We start from the raw sequence: 20,836 nt of genomic DNA on the forward strand, positions 1-20,836 counted from the left end.
TTACCCATTATATATCGAACTTACTCAGCCATCGGCCGTCATCTGTAATTTCATCATAATTGAGGGGGTATTATGTAAATAATGGAATAGATGAATGATCAAATAATCTCAGCATTAATTGGCATGAAGATGAAGAAAGAAGAAGGCAAATTGTAGACAACAAGAATCATGACATCTTCGCCTATCGTTAACAAGAATTGTAATATAGTAAGAACCCAACAGACGTAGAGGACAACATCCTAAGACCACATGTTGCCCGTGGAAAAAGATATATTCTGAACTACAACCCAAGGCTTGAAAGCATGGCAAACTGCAATCTTTTCCTCATTTTGCTCTAAAATGTTGCAACATAAAATCTAGAATTTATGGTTTCAGGCTACCTTTTTGCCCTCTCTTTCAGCCATTATTGCATCTTCCTCGTTTCCCAACTCGAGAACTTTATGTTTGTACAGCCTGGTCATTGAGCCTTTTCTGAAAATTTCGTATAGGTCCCGAGATGCTAGAATGTATGCGGTAGGATTAAGTCGCTCGTATCGTTGCTACTACGATGCGGATCTCATGCATATATTGACCTCTGATTCATTGCGATTAAGAAAGATGAACTGAATGTCTTAAAGAACGACCCCTTCCATACAAGCCATTCTTGATTCAGGTTTTCTCCCTTAAGTTCCATTTTCAAATAATTGAAGATGGAATTGCAAAATTTAATTAAATTAACGTAACAAAGACCACGTTATGGTAAATTCTTGAAATCATTGTAAAGAGGGTGTGCGTGGGTCAAATAAAATCTTTTTCCCCTCTAAAATTCACTGGTTACAAAAATAAGATATATATTTATATATTTAACATATATGTTTGTTTATGCACAGAAGAAAATCCAGTAAAAGGAAAAAGATGAAACAATAAGGGAAATGTTGAAGAAATTAATTAATCTTATTATGTAAATCATGAACATAAATTCTACAATAAGATCCATGATTTCTGATATCAGAATTCAATTAATTGCCCTTCTTGACTGAATTAATTTCCCCAGTTCCCTCCAAATACATACAATCATTAATGAAAAATTATATAAAATAGAGAGTGAATAACGATGATCACCGATAAGTTTGAGGTCGTGGGTTTAAGTTCTACCGTGTGGGTATTGTTTCACTGTGAGTTTATTGTAACTTAATTATTACAAAATTCTCAATTATATTTATGTATTGATCGAACGGATGTATTGTTTAACTTATTACAGCCTCTATTAAACAAAAGTAATGATGAAAAAATGTTTTATGAACAAATTAAACTCTTTCAAACTAATGTTTCCAGCCCCCGTTCTCAGTTCCTTCCAAAACTATTTAATGACTCTAAATGACCAATTAATTGCTGCAGTTATACACTGAATCATGTAGTTACCTAATAATCATATATAGTTTGCAGCCATTGCAATAGTCCTCATTGTTTTCTCCAAACCTCTACTTCTCTCATTTCTCTCCAAAATCTTCCTAGTTTTGTTGCAATACTCTCACCTTAAACACTCAGAAAATGTTGTCTTATAGGTTGTTTATCCGTGTTCTTGCTGCTGTTTTCTTAGTATTAGCATCAGGCAATGCTGCGCTACGAAGAAACCTTGGAAAAAGCAAAGTGATTATTTGTCCATCAATCTTTGTTGATCCATCAGGTATAGGCAATTTCACAACCATCCAAGCCGCTATCAATTCTGTCCCTTCTTACAACAAAAGATGGATATGTATACGCATCAAAGCAGGCGTGTATAGGTGACAAAAACATCGGTGTTACTTTTGCTATCTTAATTATTTTAGTCAAAACATGTAAGGGATAAAATTTCTCAGTTTGTGTTTCAATCTTCATGCAGAGAACAGGTTACAATTCCTTTTGACAAGCCCTTCATCTACCTCAAAGGAGAAGGGAAACGAAAGACGTCTGTCGTGTGGGATGCTCATGAATCGATTGCAACCAGTGCCACTTTCACTTCTCAAGCAGACAACATCATGGCCAAGAGCCTAACCTTCATTGTAAGAATGAAGCTAGAGATTATTTTACAAAAACACTACGTGAAAAAGGACTATATTAATCAATGCGTTTGTTTTCTGGTACATCTGTCCATTTATTGCTCATGATTTGCCTCATATTACATGAATCTGATGCGTAGAATTCTTACAACTATCCCCTGAATGGCTCCGGCAATCCAATGAGGCCGGCCGTTGCAGCCGTGATTGAGGGAGACAAGTCGGCCTTCTTCCGATGTGGATTCATAGGACTGCAAGATACATTATGGGATGTTTCAGGTAGACATTATTTCAAACTTTGTACCATCCAGGGAGCTGTAGATTTCATCTTTGGTTCCGGCCAGTCGCTTTATGAGGTAAGGGATACTGACAACAAATGATTGAATAATGTTATTACATTTGAAAATATTACGTTGTTGATTTTCTTTTTTGTCTTTGCCAATTTAGGTTGTTTCTAATTTCTTTCTATCATTTTATTTCCCAATCTTTGCATAAGAAAGAGGAAATTTTTAATATGCAAGATTTGTGTCTTAATATACAGAATGCTAATTACCAACCTACCTTGATGAATTTCCCTTCTTTCTTGTAAGGTTTACGTAATTCAATGCTACATGTACATATATATATGTACAAAATCTTGAGAAATTCTACTCTGACAACTTCTTCTGTCTTGACATGTTTACTATGAATTTCTTTAAGCCAAATCAAAACTAATCACAGGACAAATGAATTATACTTATCATGTAAGAAAGATTATAATTTTAGCTATATTAGTACGGTCGGATGGTAAGTTTAGTCTTGTATGAATCCATTTTGAAAATTTTATCTTGTAATTTCAAAAATTTCAAACATTAAAGACAAAAATTGCTAGAAAGTACAAGTGACATGCATGTGGCTAACTTAATTAATTGAGTGCAATTGGGACATTTTCGCAAAGTCAAGTAATTTTGGTCCCTCGTGTGCGGAAGTTTTAATTACACTACGAAATTGTCAAAATAAATTTATATAGAACTAAAATTGCTACCTTCATACTTGCAGTACTAAAATTATAATTTTTGTATAATTAATATACAGCTTAAGAAAAATACCAAACTATACTAAATATAAAAATCACTTGCTGAATGGTTAAATTGGTACATAAAATTTTCCCAAAATCTTAGGGTCTTGTCAAATGATTTGGTCAGCTAATAGATAGAAACTTGCTAGATATTTATGTCATTAATATCCATCAAGAATAGAATCCCGTTGTTTTTTTATTTTGGACATAATATTCCTCTCATGAGTTAATTGTTCGATGTTTTGGGTGTAGAGATGTTCGATATCAGTAGTAGCAGGAGCTCTAAATGGAGTTGCAGGCTACATCACAGCTCAGGGAAGATCAGAAGCTAACGAAACAAACGGGTTCGTGTTTAAGGAATGTAACATATTTGGAAATGGGAAGACATTCTTGGGAAGACCCTGGAGAGATTATGCCAGAGTTTTGTTCTACAACTCTTCCATGTCCGACATTGTTGTCCCTCAGGGATGGGATCCTTGGTTCAGCACTGCCCATCTGTAAGTACTGCAAAATTCTCTTCTTAATTTTCTCAATATATCACATACAAAAAATTGAGTTTTCGCTATATTATCAATAACGACCGTTTGAAAATCATGGTAAAGCAATACTGTTAATCATGGTTAAACAAAACTACACCAAAAACTTAATATTTATCACGATTGATCAATACTCGCTATTATTTTTCGCATAGCTAAAACATTTACACTTGCAAAAACAACGGCGAATGGCCGTTGAAAAGCTGTGGTTCATTTGTATTTGCTACGATTTTCATCCTTTGGCTATAGTAATTAACTGCAGTGAAAAATCATATATTTTTTTCTAGTGTATGAGTGAGTCCCTACTAGTTAATTTGGCGGATAATTATGCTCACATTCCCCTAAAATAGTGGGGGAAATTGAAAATTATGAGGTGATAATTTTAGTCCCGTATGAATCTTTTTTGATATTTTTTTTTTATAATTTTAAAATTTCACACATTAAGAACAAAGATGATTGAAATTTACGAAAATAATAGGAAAAATACATGTGATATACACGTGACCAACTTAACTGAATGCATTTGTTTCAGAAAATTCCGTTCATTTTTGTTCTTACGGTGCGATTTTTTGAAAATTATAGAACAAAATTTTCGATTTATACAGAATTAAAATTACTACTCTTTTATATTTATAGAACTAAAATCTAGTTAAATTATGTAGATTACTAATCTATTCTGGTAATTATACCCCTTGTCAGTAAAGAAATGGAGCTGGAAGAGCAAAACGACAACTTTTTCCCTTCGGTGACAACCACCCAAAAAAAGAAAAACTGAAAAAATAATCATTAGTTAATTAATTAATAAAATTAAAAGATACTTTTTTTTATTATATTTTATTTAAATATAGTTATTTAAAAATTTAGTTTATAGAAAAGCTGCAGGAAGATAATTTGTATATTATCAAGGAAACTTTATTCAAATCACAGTTTTTGCAATAATAATAATTTTCAATTGACATAATATTAGAGAAACTCCCCTTCCATATTTAATTAATTACATACACACTGCCAAAAAGAATTGATTATTCTATAAATTATAAATCACTACAGCTTAAATATCATAGTAAATAACTAAAATTATCTACTACGATCAAACAAAATTAGTTCGAAAACTTAAATTTTAACCACGGTTAATCATCATTCGTTGTAATTCTACCTATCACCAAAATATCTGTCATAACTTTAGCTGTATTAAATATTCAGATCTCACTTATACAAAAACGAATAATAATGATTGCGCAGCAATAATTAATTAATATTTATTATAATTTTTTATTTTTAATCATAATAATTAACCATAATTAAAAATTGTATTTCTCAAGGCTGACACCCCGTATTTGGTTGATACTTTTGTTCAGGGAGAAGTTGAGGTTTGCAGAGGTCGATTGTCGTGGATTAGGTTCCGACACCTCAAGGAGAGTGAGTTGGGCCAACAGGCTGGACAAGGGAGAGTTGCAACAGCTGACCAGCATTTCTTACATTGATGATCATGACGGTTGGCTTTCAACATTTTCAATTATTATAATTCCAGATTGATAAAAAATCAATTGTGTATCCCTCGGGCCAAAAAATTCAAAATGAAAAATTAAAGAAAATAAATTTTACTGATTTTGGTGGAATATATGTCTTTATTTGTTTTTATTATTTTTAATTGGTATTTGAGTATTGTTATTAATGTTATTTTGGTACCCAAGTGAATTGATATCCGCGCAGTTTCATCGTTAATATTATTTGGTACTGAATTGATACTTTTTTATTTATTTATTTTACATTATTTTTTAAGTAATAACCATTTTACATTTATATTTTCTGAAGTATATTTATTAATTATTATGTTAATAATACAAATATAACAAAAGAGACCCTGGTACGTACTGTTGCACATAAGCTAGCAAAATCTTCACATAATACTGGAGAGAGGTCCTCCTCCATGCATTGTAGATGATCTGGATGCTGAATTTCAGCACTGGAATCACTGAAAGTTCTATCTTTCCTATAAAAAAGAAAATTATTTTCTATGTTGTGGGATTTAAAATGCATTTGTGCCGCTAAAGTTAGGAGTGCTTGTCCACTAAAATCAAACCAAACATAATTGAAATTTCAATATGCCAAAATTATGTATCGAAAACTGAACTAAATTGTTCGGCTCGATTCGATTTTTTTACCAATTTTTTTAAAAAGAAAAACCTACATAGTTATATATAAATATATATTTTTTATTTAATATATATAATATACATTTTAAAAAAATTCAGCATTCAATACGGTGTGACATATTGGTACCAAATATCAATAACGTACCGAATCAAAATTTATCAAAATTGATTATTAAATACTGAATCAAATGTTTGATTTGTTATTCATTATTTACCAAAATTTTTCAACTCGATTTGGTATGATTGATCTATGGAACTGTGCACACTCTAGCTAAAGTTGTGTACAAATGCTAATGTAGGAAACGGTACAGGTGTTTGAGTTTAATTCAGTACCAATCAGATAAATCTTGGGCGATTGAGGACAAGAAAAGCTGTCTTTAGTTTAATGAGAGTGACCCATACAAGATGGGTCTGATTTTAAAGTTTGGGAATTAATAGGTTCCAAATTGCAGGGAAACTTCTAATTTTGAGAAATAGTTAATGGATTTTGAGGAAGGAATAAAGAAGTTGAATGCTTTCAGTAAAGGACACTTCTCTTTTTGTTAGCCCATACCACAATATTCAACTCATCATCATTTCTCAACTTTCCAAATAGATGTGATAAAGTTATAAAACTCTTAGGTTGTCCGATATTTTTGAGGAAATAACCAAATTCGACATTCACGTAAATTCGTTGCAAAAAATAAAAAATAAAAAATTACGGCAAAACAAATACTATCTATTGCAATCAAACAAAACGAATACAAAATTGTCATGGTTTTACTATAACTAAAATATTTGTTATGCTTTTTAGCTGTACGGGCTAATATTTTGCCCTTGCTTGTAGAAGCACGGCTACTAGCCGTTGCATAATTATTGTTAGTTTATGTTTGCCGTACTTTTTAACTTTTAACCATAATAATTAGCCGGCTTAAATGCATTTTTAGTCCCGTAACTTAATTAGTCTATTTGTCGTTTTTGTCCTTTAATTTTCTAGGGTAGGATTTTGGTTCTGCTTCATTTCAATTTTCATGACTTAGTCTTTTTTTTTTTTCACCGGAGTCCACTCTTCTTGAATGCATGTGCTTCTCACATAAATTTTAAAATTGGGGTTTTTTAATCCTATTGGCCCAATTCTACCAGCAATTTTGTCCTTTAACTTTTTAAGATAATATTTGGTCCTTAATATTCGTGATTTCAATCCCTCTTTACAGAAGTTCACCCTTCTCGAGGGTTAAGGTGAGCTCCAACGAACAAAAGAATTGAAATCATGAAAATTAAAATGATGCAAAAAAAAAAAAAAAAAAAAACCATCATAAAAAGTTAATAAACGAAAACTCTAAATAATTTTAAATTATGGGATGAATAATATTTTAATCCTAATTAATTATTATCAAAAGCAATATTTCTGCTGGTGATTTCATTAAACCACATATACATAGGAGAAAGTAGGTTCAGTTTAATTAAATTATATTCTTCCATTTCCTGCTTGGGATATGGGAATATAATTCTTAAATTGCCTCATAATTAAAAAGAATATATATATATATATATATATATATATATATATCGAAAGCCCCTTTTAAGACTAGTGATAATACTGAAGAACGGTTTCTTGATCAATAAGTGGGAAATTAAATGTTCTGGAAGAAGATGGAAAGAAAAGAAGAAATAAAGCAAACTTTCTGTCCCACTTTACAATTATGAGCAAAAATGTTGTAGAAAAATATTTTCTTCAAGATAACTGAGGAAAGGAATTTGAGTTGATGCAATATTTCTTTGTGAAAAGACATAATCTGATCTTGTTCGGATATTACTTGGAAAGTTGGACAACACTAATAATAAATCGAGTATTACTCACCTACTATTATACAATTGAATTATTTAAGTTTAATCCAACCAATGTATTGCCTAAAATTCTAAAAATAAATACATGTGACTTTTGGCCTAGCGAAGACTGCTTAACATCCACAAAACTAACGTAAGAAAGGTAAGAAAGTGATGAAATTATGGTACATAGATTACAAAGAAAATCTTACATCAAATATTAATTGGTTTTTTAATTACTTCCATTAGAAAACCTTTTGAAATCCTCTCCTCTATTAAAAACCAATCTTAATTATTCACTTTCTCTCAACTTAGAGAAATTTACTCTCCTTGAACAGTTTCCATTGCCACTCTGAAAATGGCCATGTTTCTTCACTGTATATACATTTGTACAGCTTTTTTCATCTTTTCTGCATTCACAAATGGTGAGTTTCAAGTAAGATCAAGCAGGAAATTGTCAGACGACGACGATATGATCACTGTCGATGCATCGGGCCACACGGGGTTTTCGACTATTCAAGCAGCCATTGATTCTGTCCCTTCAAACAACCAGAATTGGATTTCCATCTATGTCAAAGCTGGAGTTTATAAGTACTATTTTTCACTTTTCTACACATACTTAGTGTGTATACACAGACACACATGTGTATTATGTGTTTGTATGTGTTTGGATGCAGTGAGCAGGTGAAAATCCCTCCGGACAAGACATTCATCCATCTCAGAGGAGAAGGAATAGGGAAAACTAATGTTGTATGGGGTGCACATGACACAATGTTGACTTCCGCAACGTTTGCGTCTATGGCTGATAATATCATCGTATCGGGGTTTACTTTTGTGGTAAGAATTAGTTTACGATGTATATCGAGAATTTTTATGAACTCTACTTTTTACTTTGTAAAATATGTGAAAGTAATTAATGTCGGGATGATATATTTATTTTTTCATTCAAAAACACAATAAAGAAAGAAACCTTAAAGTAAAAAATTGCGTGCTTAAAACATTTATACAGAATTCTTACAATTATCCCCCAAGCAAGAACGGGAGTCCGGTGAAGCCGGCGGTGGCCGCGAAGATCTCCGGCGACAAGTCGGCTTTCTATGAGTGCAGTTTCTTGGGGTTTCAGGACACGTTGTTGGATGATGCGGGCAGACACTATTTCAAGCTTTGTAACATTGAAGGAGCCATTGATTTCATCTTTGGAGGTGGTCAATCCATTTATGAGGTAACTATCAATCTGCATTTGGCTATATATCTTAAATAGGTTTCAGTTCATGTTGACTGTCTTTTGCTTTTCTTACATTTGTTCATGTAAAGTAAATCTCTTTACCTATGTCTTAATTTGGGCAACGAGATAAGGATTTAGGACAAAGGCTGGTGAGGGAAAAATCTAAATTCTGAAGCATTGGGTTCAAGTCTGATCAAATCATTAAACATTTATCCATAACACATAATTATTTATTTATAGGGGAAACAATATTTTTTTGTCTCATAATGTAAAGTCTTTTTTTATTTTTTATCCCATCATAATTTTTACTTTTAATTCAGTACTTTTAATAGAGTTTCACTTTTTGTCACATATCATTATTTTATTAGATATTCACGTGATCATTAAATGAATGGGATCAAAAGTAAATTTTTTTTGACCAAAAGTGAGAATTTTATGTCTAACGAGAACAAAAGTGTAGAGGCCCTATTGGTCACATGCTAAGTATATGACATTTTCTGTTAAAATAATATCGAGAAAGAGGTGCCATGGGACAAAAAATACTATATTTTAGAAGTAATCGGATCAAAAGTAAAAATCTCATAACTAAGAACAAAACCAAATTACTTGATGAAAGTGTTATTTTCCTTATTTATAATTTTCATGAATTAAAATATATATGTTGCAACATAAATATAAAATTTAATGGCTTTTGCGATTTATCCCTTACAATTTTTTTAGACGTCATGTGGTGAAAAGTCTTATGTTGCAAATTCTTTTAGTTATATTAATTTTTTTTATTATATGATCATTAGAAATAAAAATTTAATTAACTATATGTAAAAAAAAATGCAATAGGAATTAATTTATAATAGAAAATCGAATCCAGTCTTATACTTTTATACATAAGCTACGTAGACAAAATCCACATTACTTGTATATATGTTTATGAAAATAATATACGGACATGATAACACACATACGCATAGTGCACTATGAGATGTAATATTAATACATAATGCAAGATCTAGATTGACAAGACAACTGAGAAACAGGCTTTACTAATAGCTGACAACAGGATCAATTTTCTCTTTGAATGTAGAAATGCAGGATATCGGTGAATGCAGGAATATTAAACCCTGGTTCGACAGGTTTCATAGCTGCACAGGCAAGAGCAAGCCGAGACGATGCCGGCGGATTTGTGTTCAAACAACTATATTTTTCCACTCGTTTCTCTCGGACATCGTCGTCCCTAAAGGATGGGATGCATGGACTTACGTCGGCCATGAGTAGTAACATTTCCCTGCCTAAACCTTCATTTTAATTTAATTCAATTTTATTTTTTCCTTAGTTATTGACTAAATGTGAGATCACTACAAGAAAACAGGGCACGGATTATTGGTATTTCAATTGAAAATTGAATAGATAAATACAATTAGGCAAACTAATCCATCTCTCAAGTCCTTTTCTCTTGTAGTGATGGATGAGTAATTTTAACATTATAGACTGATATTTCTTGATTACTTTTGTGTTGTCTTAATTAATCAGGAACAAGATAACCTTTGCTGAGGAGGAATGCGAGGGTTCAGGATCAGACAAGTCGGGGCGGGTGATGTGGGAGAAAGACTTAAGCCCTAAGGAGATCATGTCGTTGACGAGCACTTCTTACATTGACAACGAGGGCTGGATTCCTAAACTACCTCTCAACATCCAAAACTAATTCTTCCCCATCTGTATAAAGATCAAGTAAGAACATCTATTTTCTTTAGTTTCTTGTTTTCGCATTTATATAACAATTGAGTAACAACATCTATTTTCTTTAATTTTATGCATGTGTTGCTTGGAAAATTCTAATCCAAATCAAATTTAGTCAGACTTAAACCAATTATATGGCAGGTATAATACACTGGTCCTGTGATTAGTGTACACTTTAGGAAGAGTGACCAATTACATACAACTATATCACACTTATTTTGTAATTTATATAATTCAGCCGAATCTGATTTGGGCAAGAATTTCTTGTGTTGCGAATGGGAATTATATGTTCATTTGTTGTTTCCTTACACTATTCTACTATGTATGATCATTACAGGTCTAATTAAGGAGGTCCAAACGCATGCAATGACGACGTGTAGAAGGTCTCAAAAATACTGTACGTAGCTAGCTACTGCATATTTTGGGTTTTTCCACCTATAAATTTAGCTGTAAGAATATGACACATACAAAATGCAATGTTTCATATACCTACTGACCTAACTAATATATATACATATATATATATATATATGCAAACAGCAAACAAATTTGCATTTTTTTCCTCAAGAAATATATGTACATATAGAAATATTGCAAAATGTATCAAACAACCAATAGAATCAAAATTGCATATTAGAATGCAGAGTAACAAAAACATTCGTAAAAAGTTAACAACATATATACATATGAAGTTACGTGAATTAAAGTCGCTAAAATTAATTACTGACCTTAAAGCTATAATAGTAACAATGTCAAAATATTGAATTTTAAAGGATTAATTGAATATTGCTTTCTCCAGAAAGGAGCCTTTTGCCTAATATATCTACCACAGGAGGCCTGCGTGCAATTTGCCCGTGTTAATTATGTTGACGAAATCCAAAAGTTTGAAAGAATCCCTTTGGCTTTGTGCTTTTCTTGGCCTTCATAGGGCGAAACTCAATACCTTCAACAATGATGTCCATTCTATAGTTTGTATCCAATAACCGCGCCTCCACCTCTCCTTTGAGGCCATGATCAACATAGAAACATCCAAGTTGTATTTCCATCCACCCGTCGTCTCTTCCACTGCTTGGTTGAAAGCTCACCATCTTTTCTTGCCTTCCGGGACGATCGATATCTAGTTCACGCCCACGGAAAAAATTTCTAACTCTTGCCTGTGCAAAATATTCTATTTTTGTGTTTTTATCAGCTAGTTCAAATACAAGATACGCTTCATAAAGAGTCTCTGGAGTAAGCATTTGTGTTGTAATTCTGCCTCGGATATCAAGCCCCCACGAGTATCTTGGCACAGCCACCTCCTTGAATCTGCACATTCTAGGAAAAGATAAATCCTGGATAGTTCGTGGAATTGAATACAAATTACATTGACACCCACTGAAATTAGTTCAAAATATACAAATATTTTTTTATTTTTTTCGTAAAATTAAAAATAAACCTCCTGATGTTATAATTGTAATCCACAATTACACCACTTTTTAAAAGCAAAACTTACATAAACAACACTTGAAAAATATTACACTAACACCCTTCAGAAGATGTAGCTGTAATTTTATAAAAGACAGGTACTATTTATATATTTTAATCTAATCTAAAAAAATATAAATATAATTAAAGAAGATTTGTACCTTGATTTGGGGTGAGATTTCATTTCCCAACCTTCAGGTACGAATACAAGTTTTGCAACTCCCAGAGTGAAACAGTTCTTTCCTGTATCTGGATCAAGGGAGAAGCTCTGTTTCGGAGTTCAATGTGTTAGCAGATAAACTAAATGGGATTAGACATAAAAGGTCGAAATGCAATTTACATGTTCTAAAAAATTCTTATGAGAAAAGAATGTATAAAGAACCCCTTCAATATTTCTATAAAATAGCCCATTTTTTTCTTAAAAATTACTTTTTAATGCATGCAATGCTTCATTTTTAATATTTTTTTTATATTTTTTAATTGAAAAATGATATTTCTAGCTTTATTTAATTTTCGTTAAATCTCATCTAATATAAATATATGGTTCATATCTGATTAACATTGTTTATAAATTTCTAAATATAGTTAATAAATTGACATATATTTAGATAAAAATAGTTATATTCTTAAAATTGTATATATTTATTTATATAAATAAGTTATATTTTGAAACTCGGAAACCAGATTTGCTTCCTATCCGAGTATGAGCATAGAAATCGGAATGTTCAAATTCGAGATGGACCTATCAAAACCGGTCAAATTCGGCTAACTACATTTTAGGAGAGTCAATTCATTTAGTCAAACTTAATTAATAACTTATTGTGACAATATTATTTTGCCTGTAATATAATTAACTACTTTTTTTTAAAAAAAAAAATAGTAATCGTGTGATATTCACTATTTCGTCAAACTCAATTTAAATTAATATTTCCAAAATTTATGCATTTCTCTATCAATTACTTGAATAATTTATTTTCGTATTTAAGGTATAATATTTCAGAATATTATAGAAAACATATATCTTGCATATTGTGGGGATAAATTATAATATTCTATATATTGTATTTATTTTATAATATTTGAATTTATTAATGTGTGTTTCTCATTAATTTTATTAGGAAATTATTTGTACATTTTGCCTTTAGGTTAATTAATTGAAATATAATATATTAATATACTATATATATTCATTATATAATATAGTTTGGGTCAATCAATTTTTTATCATGCCAAATTAATCGAACCAATAACTTATCCGATTTGTTGTTTCGTTCAATTTTTAAAACATTATATATAAGTGATTATAGAATACAAGAGTGAGAAACGATGAAGAGAAAGTGGTAAAATACACTTTTAATCTTATAATTTTAGTCTATTACTTTACAAAATAATTTTAAAATTAAAAAACTCGATACATTTAATCTTTTATTTTACGAGGATTTATGAACTAAATATTTTTTTTTTCAATTTCAGAACTATTCTATAATTTTCATAAAATAACTAAACATAACAAATTCTTAATTTTGGGACTATTTTAAAATTTTCATAAATAAAGAAATGAAAATATTCAACCTCATATATTATCCTATGAGACAAAATATAATTTAACCGGAGAAAGTCGTACCAGGGCGGCCGATCTCCATACTGCTTCATGTTTATCAGGCGGCAGCATCGTCTTCCATTCGTGGTGATCGAGCGTTAGGTCCGTATAGTCCATAGGTAATCGAGTAAGATTGGGGGTATGATCAAATCGAGAAATATAGGAGGCAGAACTGCTTAGATCTGAAGTAGAGGGCGCGAAGGCGGAGCTAGTTCTGCTGCCGCTGATGCTGGGATCCCTGGAATCGGCCAAGGCAATTTCCCTGTCTCCCTCCCGCCGCAAGACTGCTCCAACCAGCCTCTCCCAGTTGTCATAGTTCATAGCCATCTCAATCAAGAAAATTAATCATCTATCAAGTTTAGTGATTTCTTCTCCCAAATGGTGTTTGCTCAGAACATGTTTACTAGATCATAAAGATTGTAGTTGTTCCAAGTATGGAGTGTGTGGATGAGAATACATAGGAAGACTGAAGATCTTCGTCAACTCAACTGCTTTATGAAACGCGTTGATTTGTTGTATGTATACTGTGGAGTGGTTGAACCAAATTAAACAATGAGTTCAAACTATATTTATTTTAAGGGTTAATTTTATTTATATCTCTTTAAAAATAAGAAATCATACTTTCTCTGGTTTATATATTTTTGAAAAATTGTGTGTGACTTGTATTTGATCTGATTAAGTTGAGAATTTTGACAAAAAAAAAAACTAAAGTTACATGACTAAATTATAAAAATTAATTCATATTGAAACAAAAATGCCACTCCCAAGTTACAAGACTAAAATTGCTTTTTATTCCCCGCTCATTAGTATATATTAAGAAGTTTTAGAATAAAAATTGTGGATAGATATATTTACACCCCAACCTATGATCGACTTACACAAACTATTCCTGCTTTTATTTTAATCAAATCAATCACAAAGCAAGTATAATAAATCAAGTAATTGATCAATTTTCCTAAACTGTAGAGCAATACATGAAAAGTTTACTACACTTACCATATAATTAATTTAGGTTCAGCCAAACCTATTCTGAGTTAGAATTTTCCATTAGTGCCAAGGCAGTGGCTTCTGCTCCACGATTGGAAACACCTTACAAGGATCCAAGCACAGATTTGGTTAGTTCATGTGTCATTGCATAACAATTACTCTTAATCAAAACTGCAGCTACATCAATGAAAAGTAGAAACCGAAGATGGAATTAACGTGGAAAACAAACAAGCGACTTATATGCTGGACGATCATATTATGTTGAAGGAATCCTTAAGTAGGAAAAAATCTCTTTGCCCTCTCTGTTTTTCCTTTTCCCCACTTCATCAGCTGGCTTCATATAGAGTACACTAATTGGAAACCGGAGGACGAAACTCAATACCTTCAATAACGAGGCCCTCCATTCCGTAGCCATTCCTCTCCAGAAACCGCGCCTCCACCACTCCTTGGCTGCCCTGATCAACGTTGATATCTCTATAAGGGTAGTAGCCCTCGACGAGCAAAAAGTCAAAAATGCCCCTCAATCCCATGAAAATTGCAAAAGAAGGACAAGATCCGAGTGATCACCAACCCAACCCGCTGGACCCAACCCGAAAAAGAGACTCGGCTTACAAGCCATTTGATCACCTGACAGTTATGCTTTCAGATACTGCCGCGTGAAACCATTTGATACGGTATGGAAAACTATAAAAATCGCCAATCATAAGTATTCATGGTACGTGCAACTAATGCTATTTTCGATCCTATTAAATCCTTTTGATCGAATTCGACCCCATTTTCTAACTTAAGCATCGGAGGACTTTAGTTGGGGGCATCTCAATAAGCCTAACTTGTTTTCTGTTCTCAGGATCCAGTCACAAGAAGGAGAGCCGTGATCCGACCTAAGGATCACCCCAAGTCACTACCCGACCCATCTTTAGCGACCTGCATCAATCTCCCAGTTTTATTTCCATCCACCCGTCACCTCTGTAATTGCCTTGTCGGAGCTCACCGATGTTTGATGATCATGATCTTGCCTCTCGGAATGATCATAATCGGATTCAGTATCGTGCATAAACCTGATTGACGAAGACATGGAGCATGTTGAATCTAGATTTGGATAGCAGTCCTTGTTAAGTAATTGAAACACAAGATACGATGCATAAAGAGTCTCCCGGGAGCTTTGCATCTTTATCCTCCCCCGGATATCAATCATCATCTCTTTCCCCACTAAATAACTAATAGCTGATGACAGGATCAATTTTGTCTTTGCACGTAGAAATGCAGGATATTGGTGAATGCAGGACTATTAAACCTTGGTTCAACAGGTTTTATAGCTGCACAGGCAAGAGTCAGTCCAAACGATGCTGGTGGATTCGTGTTCAAACAGTGCAATGTGACTGGAAAAGGGAAGACATTCCTGGGAAGAGCCTGGAAAGCTTATTCCAGAGCTATATTCTTCCACTTGTTTCTCTCGGACATCGTTGTCCCTCAAGAATGGGATGCACGGACTTACGTCGGCTATGAGTAGTAACATTTTCCTACCTGAACCTTCATTTAATTTTATTCTTTACTCCAGAGACGGTTTTATCCACGAATTGTTGGTATTTCAATTGAAAATTGAAAAGATGAATACTAGGGAAAATAATTCATCTTGAATTCCTGTTCTCTTGTAGTGATCGATGAGTAATTTTAGCATTATAGGTTGATATTTCTTGATTTCTTTTGTGTTGTCTTAATTATAATCATGAACAAGATAATCTTTGCTGAGGAGGAATGCGAGGGATCAAGATCAGACAAGTCGGGGTGGGTGCTGTGGGAGAAAGACCTAAGCCCTGAGGAGATGAAGTCGTTGACGAGCAATTCTTACATTGACAACGAGGGCTGGATTCCTAAACTACGTATTCAACATTCAGGACTAATTCTTTCGCATCTGTATAACGATCGAGTAAGAACATTTGTTTTCTTTAATTTCTTGTTTTACATTTGTATAACGATTGAGTAAGAACATCTATTTTCTTTAATTTTTTGCATGTGTTGCTCGAAAAATTCTAATTCAGATCAAATTTAATCAGACCTAAGCAATTTATATGGAAAGTGTAATCACATACAAGTATATCACACTTGCTCTGTAATTTATATAATTCAGCCGAACCTCATTTGGGTAAAAAAATTCCGTGTTGTGCATAGGAATAATATGTTGATTTGTTGCTTCCTTACATTATTCTACTAAGTATGATCATTACGGGACTAATTAAGGAGGTCCAAACGCATGTACTGGTGGAGTGTAGAATGTCTCAGAATACTGTAGCTAGCTGCTGCATATTGGGTTTTTTCATCTATAAAAATTTAGCTGTAAGAATATGACACATACAAAATGCAATGTTTGATACCTACTGACATGACTAACATATATATATATATATATATGCAAAAAGCAAACGAATTTGCAATTTTTTCCTTTCCTCCCAGAAATATATATACATATAGAAATATTGCAAAATGTATCAAACAACCAATAGAATGAAAATTGCATATTGGAATACAGATTAACAAAAACAACCCTAAAAAGTTAACAACATATATACATAAACAAGAGTTGAAAACAAAAATGAAGCGACATATGTGTGGTGCATGTAAAAATACTGTAATAACATGGATATACAAACCTAAAAAAATAATTGAAACATATTTGGCATTTGAATTTAATTATCATAATTGGATGGTGATCAGTTGTTGAAGTATGGCTATAACGAAATTATATCGAATTTTAAAAAATTAATTGAACATTGCTTTCTCTACAAAGACCCATTTGCCTAATATGTCTACCACAGGAGGTCTGCTTGTAATGCAATCTACCGGTATTCATTATATTGAAAAAATCCAAAAGTTTTCTTGGCCTTCATAGGTCGAAACTCAATACCTTCAACAATAATGTTCATTCTATAGTTTATATCCGACAACTGCACCTCCACCTCTCCGCGGAGGGCATAACCAACATAGAAACATCCAAGTTGTATTTCCATCCACCCATCGTCTCTTCCACTACTTGGTTGAAATAAGCGCACCATCTTTTCTTGACTTCTAGGATGATAGATGTCTAATGCACGTCCACGAAAAAGATTTGTAATTCTTGCACGGGCAAAATTGTCCATTTCTGTGCCCTTATCAGCTAATTCATACACAAGATATACTTCATAAAAAGTTTCTGGAGAAAGCATTCGTGTATGTATTCTGCCTCGGATGTCAAACCCCCACGAGTCTCTTGGCACAACCACCTCCTCGAATCTGCACATTCTAGGAAAAGATAAATCTTGGATAAATCGTGGAGTTAAATATAAATTATATTAACATTTTTTGAAGTTAGGTCAAATATATAAATACTTTCTATTTTTTGTAAAATTATAAATACAGCTCTTGAAATTTTACCATTCTTTAAAGCCAAAGTTTACGTAAACAACACTTAAAAAATATTACACTTATACCCCTCAGGGGATCTAGTTGTAGTTTTGTAAAAAATAGGGGCTATAATTATATATTTCGATCTAATATATAATTTAAGAAATTTTTTTAACTTGACAACTCGTATCAGTCTACAATGTAAGTACCTTGATTTTGGGTGAGATCTGATTTCCCAACTATCAGGTAAGAATACTACAAGTTTTGTTGCTCCCAGCATGAAACAGTTCTTTCCCGTCCCTGGATCAAGAGAAAAGCTCTGTTTCGGAGTTTAACATGTTAGCATAGAGACTAAATAATCGAAATGGGGTGAATTGGTATTTCAATTATTTTGTTATGTCAATTTTAATATTTAATTTAATTATTAATTTGTTTATTAACTTCCTACTCATCCGTCACCCATCTAATTTCCTTCTTCCCCATTATCTTTCAATAGTTATTCTTTTTTTTTGTTTGCCACTATTTTTTTTATAAATTTAATATTAATTTACTATTTTATATATACTTTAAAAAATAATAAAATTTTATGAGTATTTTACTTAAATCATATTTATAAAAATTATATACACATAGAATTTGTCATAGATTATTAGTGTAAACTAAATGGGTTGGACATAAAAGGGCTATATGCAATTTACACGTTCAAAAGAATTCTCATGAAAAAAGAACGTACACAAAATAGCCCAAATAATTAAAAAAAATACTTTTTAATGCATGACACACGCCATTTTTAATTTATTTTTTAATTGAAAAATGATATTTCAATCTTTATTTAATAATTGTAAAATCTCACCAAATATAAATTAATGAAAAGTTCAACAAATATAAATGAATGAATGGTTCAAATCTTATAACATTGTTTATAAAATTCTAAATATAGTTTAAAATTATAATATATTGATATATATTTAGACAAAGTTTATATAATTTAAAACTATATATTTATTTATATATAAGTAATATATCTGCTTTGATCCGGATATGAGCATAGAAATTGGAATGGTCAAATTCGAGACAGACCGATTAAAATCGGTCAAATCCCGCTAACAACTTATTTAGTCAACTTAGTTAATAACTTAATTGTTACAATATTAATATACAATATACGATATATGTACAATGTACAACATAATTTGGGTCGATCAATTTTTAATCATGCTCAATTGGTCGGACCAATAATAGGTTCGATTTTTAAAACATTATATATAAGTGATCATATATAGAATAGAAGAGTGAGAAAAGGATGAAGAGAAAGTGGCAAAATACACTTTTACTCTCATAATTTTAGTCCATTATTTTAAATAATTTTAAAATTAAAAAAATTCGACATATTATTTTTCAGATTTTTTCTAAAAAATTCAGAAAACTCGATAGATTTAATTCTTTATTTTTCGAGAATTTATGACATTAAGTATATCAAAAAAATTTCAACTTTAGAATTATTCTAAAAAAAATAAGGATTAAATTAACAAATTTTCTAGATTTTGGGGCTATTTTAAAACTTGTATAGAATAATGAAGTGAAAATATTAAACCTCATATCCCACGCACTAAAAATATAATTTAGCGGGAGAAAGTCGTACCAGAGAGGCCGATGTCCATACTGCTTCAGGTTTATCTGGCGGCAGCATCGTCTTCCATTCGTGGTGATCGAGCTTTAGGTCGGTGTAGTCCATAGGTAATCGAATACCACTTGGGGTATGATCAAACTGAGAAATATAGGAGGTAAAACTGCTTAGATCTGAAGTAGAAAACGCGGAGGCGGAGCTAGTTCTGCTGATGATGATGATGATGCTGGGATCCCTGGAATCGGCGGAGGCGGAGCTAGTTCTGCTGCTGCTGCTGATGATGCTGGGATCCCTGGAATCGGCCAAGGCTATTTCCCTGTCTCCCTCCCGCCGCAAGACTGCTCCAACCAGCCTCTCCCAGTTGTCATAGTTTACAGACATCTTAATCAAGAAAATTGATCATCTATATAGTTTAGTGATTTCTTATCTGAAGTGGTGTTTTTTCAGAGCATGTTTGCTAGAAATTTGGGGGGTAGAGAGATTGATCATAAAGATGGAGTGTGGATGAGAATGGGAAGACGGATGATCACTCAACTGCTTTACGAAACGCGTTGATTTGCTGCATATATACTGTGGAGTGGTTGAACCAAATTAAAGAATGAGTTCAAACTATATTTATTTTAAGGGTTTAATTTCATTTATACCCCTTTAAATATCATATATTTGACCTGATCAAATTGAGAATTTCAGCTGAAAATGATTAAATTGCGGAAATCAATTAGTACAAGACTAAAAATGTCACCTTCCAAATTACAATACTAAATGCATTTTTTTTTCCCGCTCAACAATATATATTAAGAAGTTTTAAAATAAAATTCATGGATAATTATATTTAACAAACTTGACCTATGATCTATTTAGAAAAATTATTCTTGCCTCTTGTCGAACAAAACCAATCACAAAGCAAGTGCAATACACTTGCCAAATAATTGGTTGTGAACTGTACATCAATCTCACAACAAGTGTGTTGCATATACCATATTATTGATTCAAGTTCAACCAAACAACTCCACCGACACCAAGACAGCCACTTCTGCTAGAAGATTGGAAACACCTTCCAAGGATCCAAGAGCACATTTGGCTAGTTCATGAACAATTACGCTTAATCAAACTAAAGCTACATGAACGAAAAATAGAAACGAAAAAGATGTAATTGATGTGTAAAACAAAGAAGCGACTTATAAGCGGGAGGATCATATTATGTTGAAGGAGTCCTAAAGTAGGAAAAAATCCCTTTGCCCTTTCTGTTTT

The 20,836-nt window shown here is 32.2% G+C and overlaps 3 protein-coding genes and 1 long non-coding RNA gene across 4 annotated transcripts; 3 read left to right on the forward strand and 1 right to left on the reverse strand.

Annotated features, from left to right (window-relative positions):
• On the forward strand, positions 1,271-5,169 carry LOC105171874 (probable pectinesterase 29). Its single transcript, XM_011093125.1, has 5 exons — positions 1,271-1,763; positions 1,862-2,021; positions 2,159-2,371; positions 3,325-3,569; positions 4,967-5,169. The coding sequence occupies exons 1-5, from the start codon at positions 1,531-1,533 to the stop codon at positions 5,142-5,144; spliced, it is 1,029 nt and encodes a 342-aa protein (XP_011091427.1). The 5' UTR covers positions 1,271-1,530; the 3' UTR covers positions 5,145-5,169.
• LOC105172055 (probable pectinesterase 29) lies at positions 7,929-8,831 on the forward strand. Its single transcript, XM_020697236.1, has 3 exons — positions 7,929-8,161; positions 8,248-8,407; positions 8,580-8,831. Exons 1-3 carry the CDS (start codon positions 7,929-7,931, stop codon positions 8,829-8,831), a joined length of 645 nt encoding a protein of 214 aa, XP_020552895.1.
• On the forward strand, positions 9,988-10,985 carry LOC105171875. The gene is made up of 3 exons (XR_848615.2): positions 9,988-10,063; positions 10,323-10,520; positions 10,867-10,985. It is a non-coding gene; the product is annotated as an uncharacterized LOC105171875 (long non-coding RNA).
• Positions 11,129-20,126, reverse strand: LOC105172056. Its single transcript, XM_020697237.1, has 8 exons — positions 19,601-20,126; positions 18,168-18,277; positions 17,419-17,856; positions 15,208-15,264; positions 14,963-15,099; positions 13,618-13,937; positions 12,155-12,261; positions 11,129-11,843 (listed from the first exon to the last, which is right to left on the reverse strand). Exons 1-8 carry the CDS (start codon positions 19,964-19,966, stop codon positions 11,387-11,389), a joined length of 1,992 nt encoding a protein of 663 aa, XP_020552896.1. The 5' UTR covers positions 19,967-20,126; the 3' UTR covers positions 11,129-11,386.

The sequence above is a fragment of the Sesamum indicum genome, linkage group LG10 (genome assembly GCF_000512975.1).
Source record: "Sesamum indicum cultivar Zhongzhi No. 13 linkage group LG10, S_indicum_v1.0, whole genome shotgun sequence".
Taxonomy (NCBI): domain Eukaryota; kingdom Viridiplantae; phylum Streptophyta; class Magnoliopsida; order Lamiales; family Pedaliaceae; genus Sesamum; species Sesamum indicum.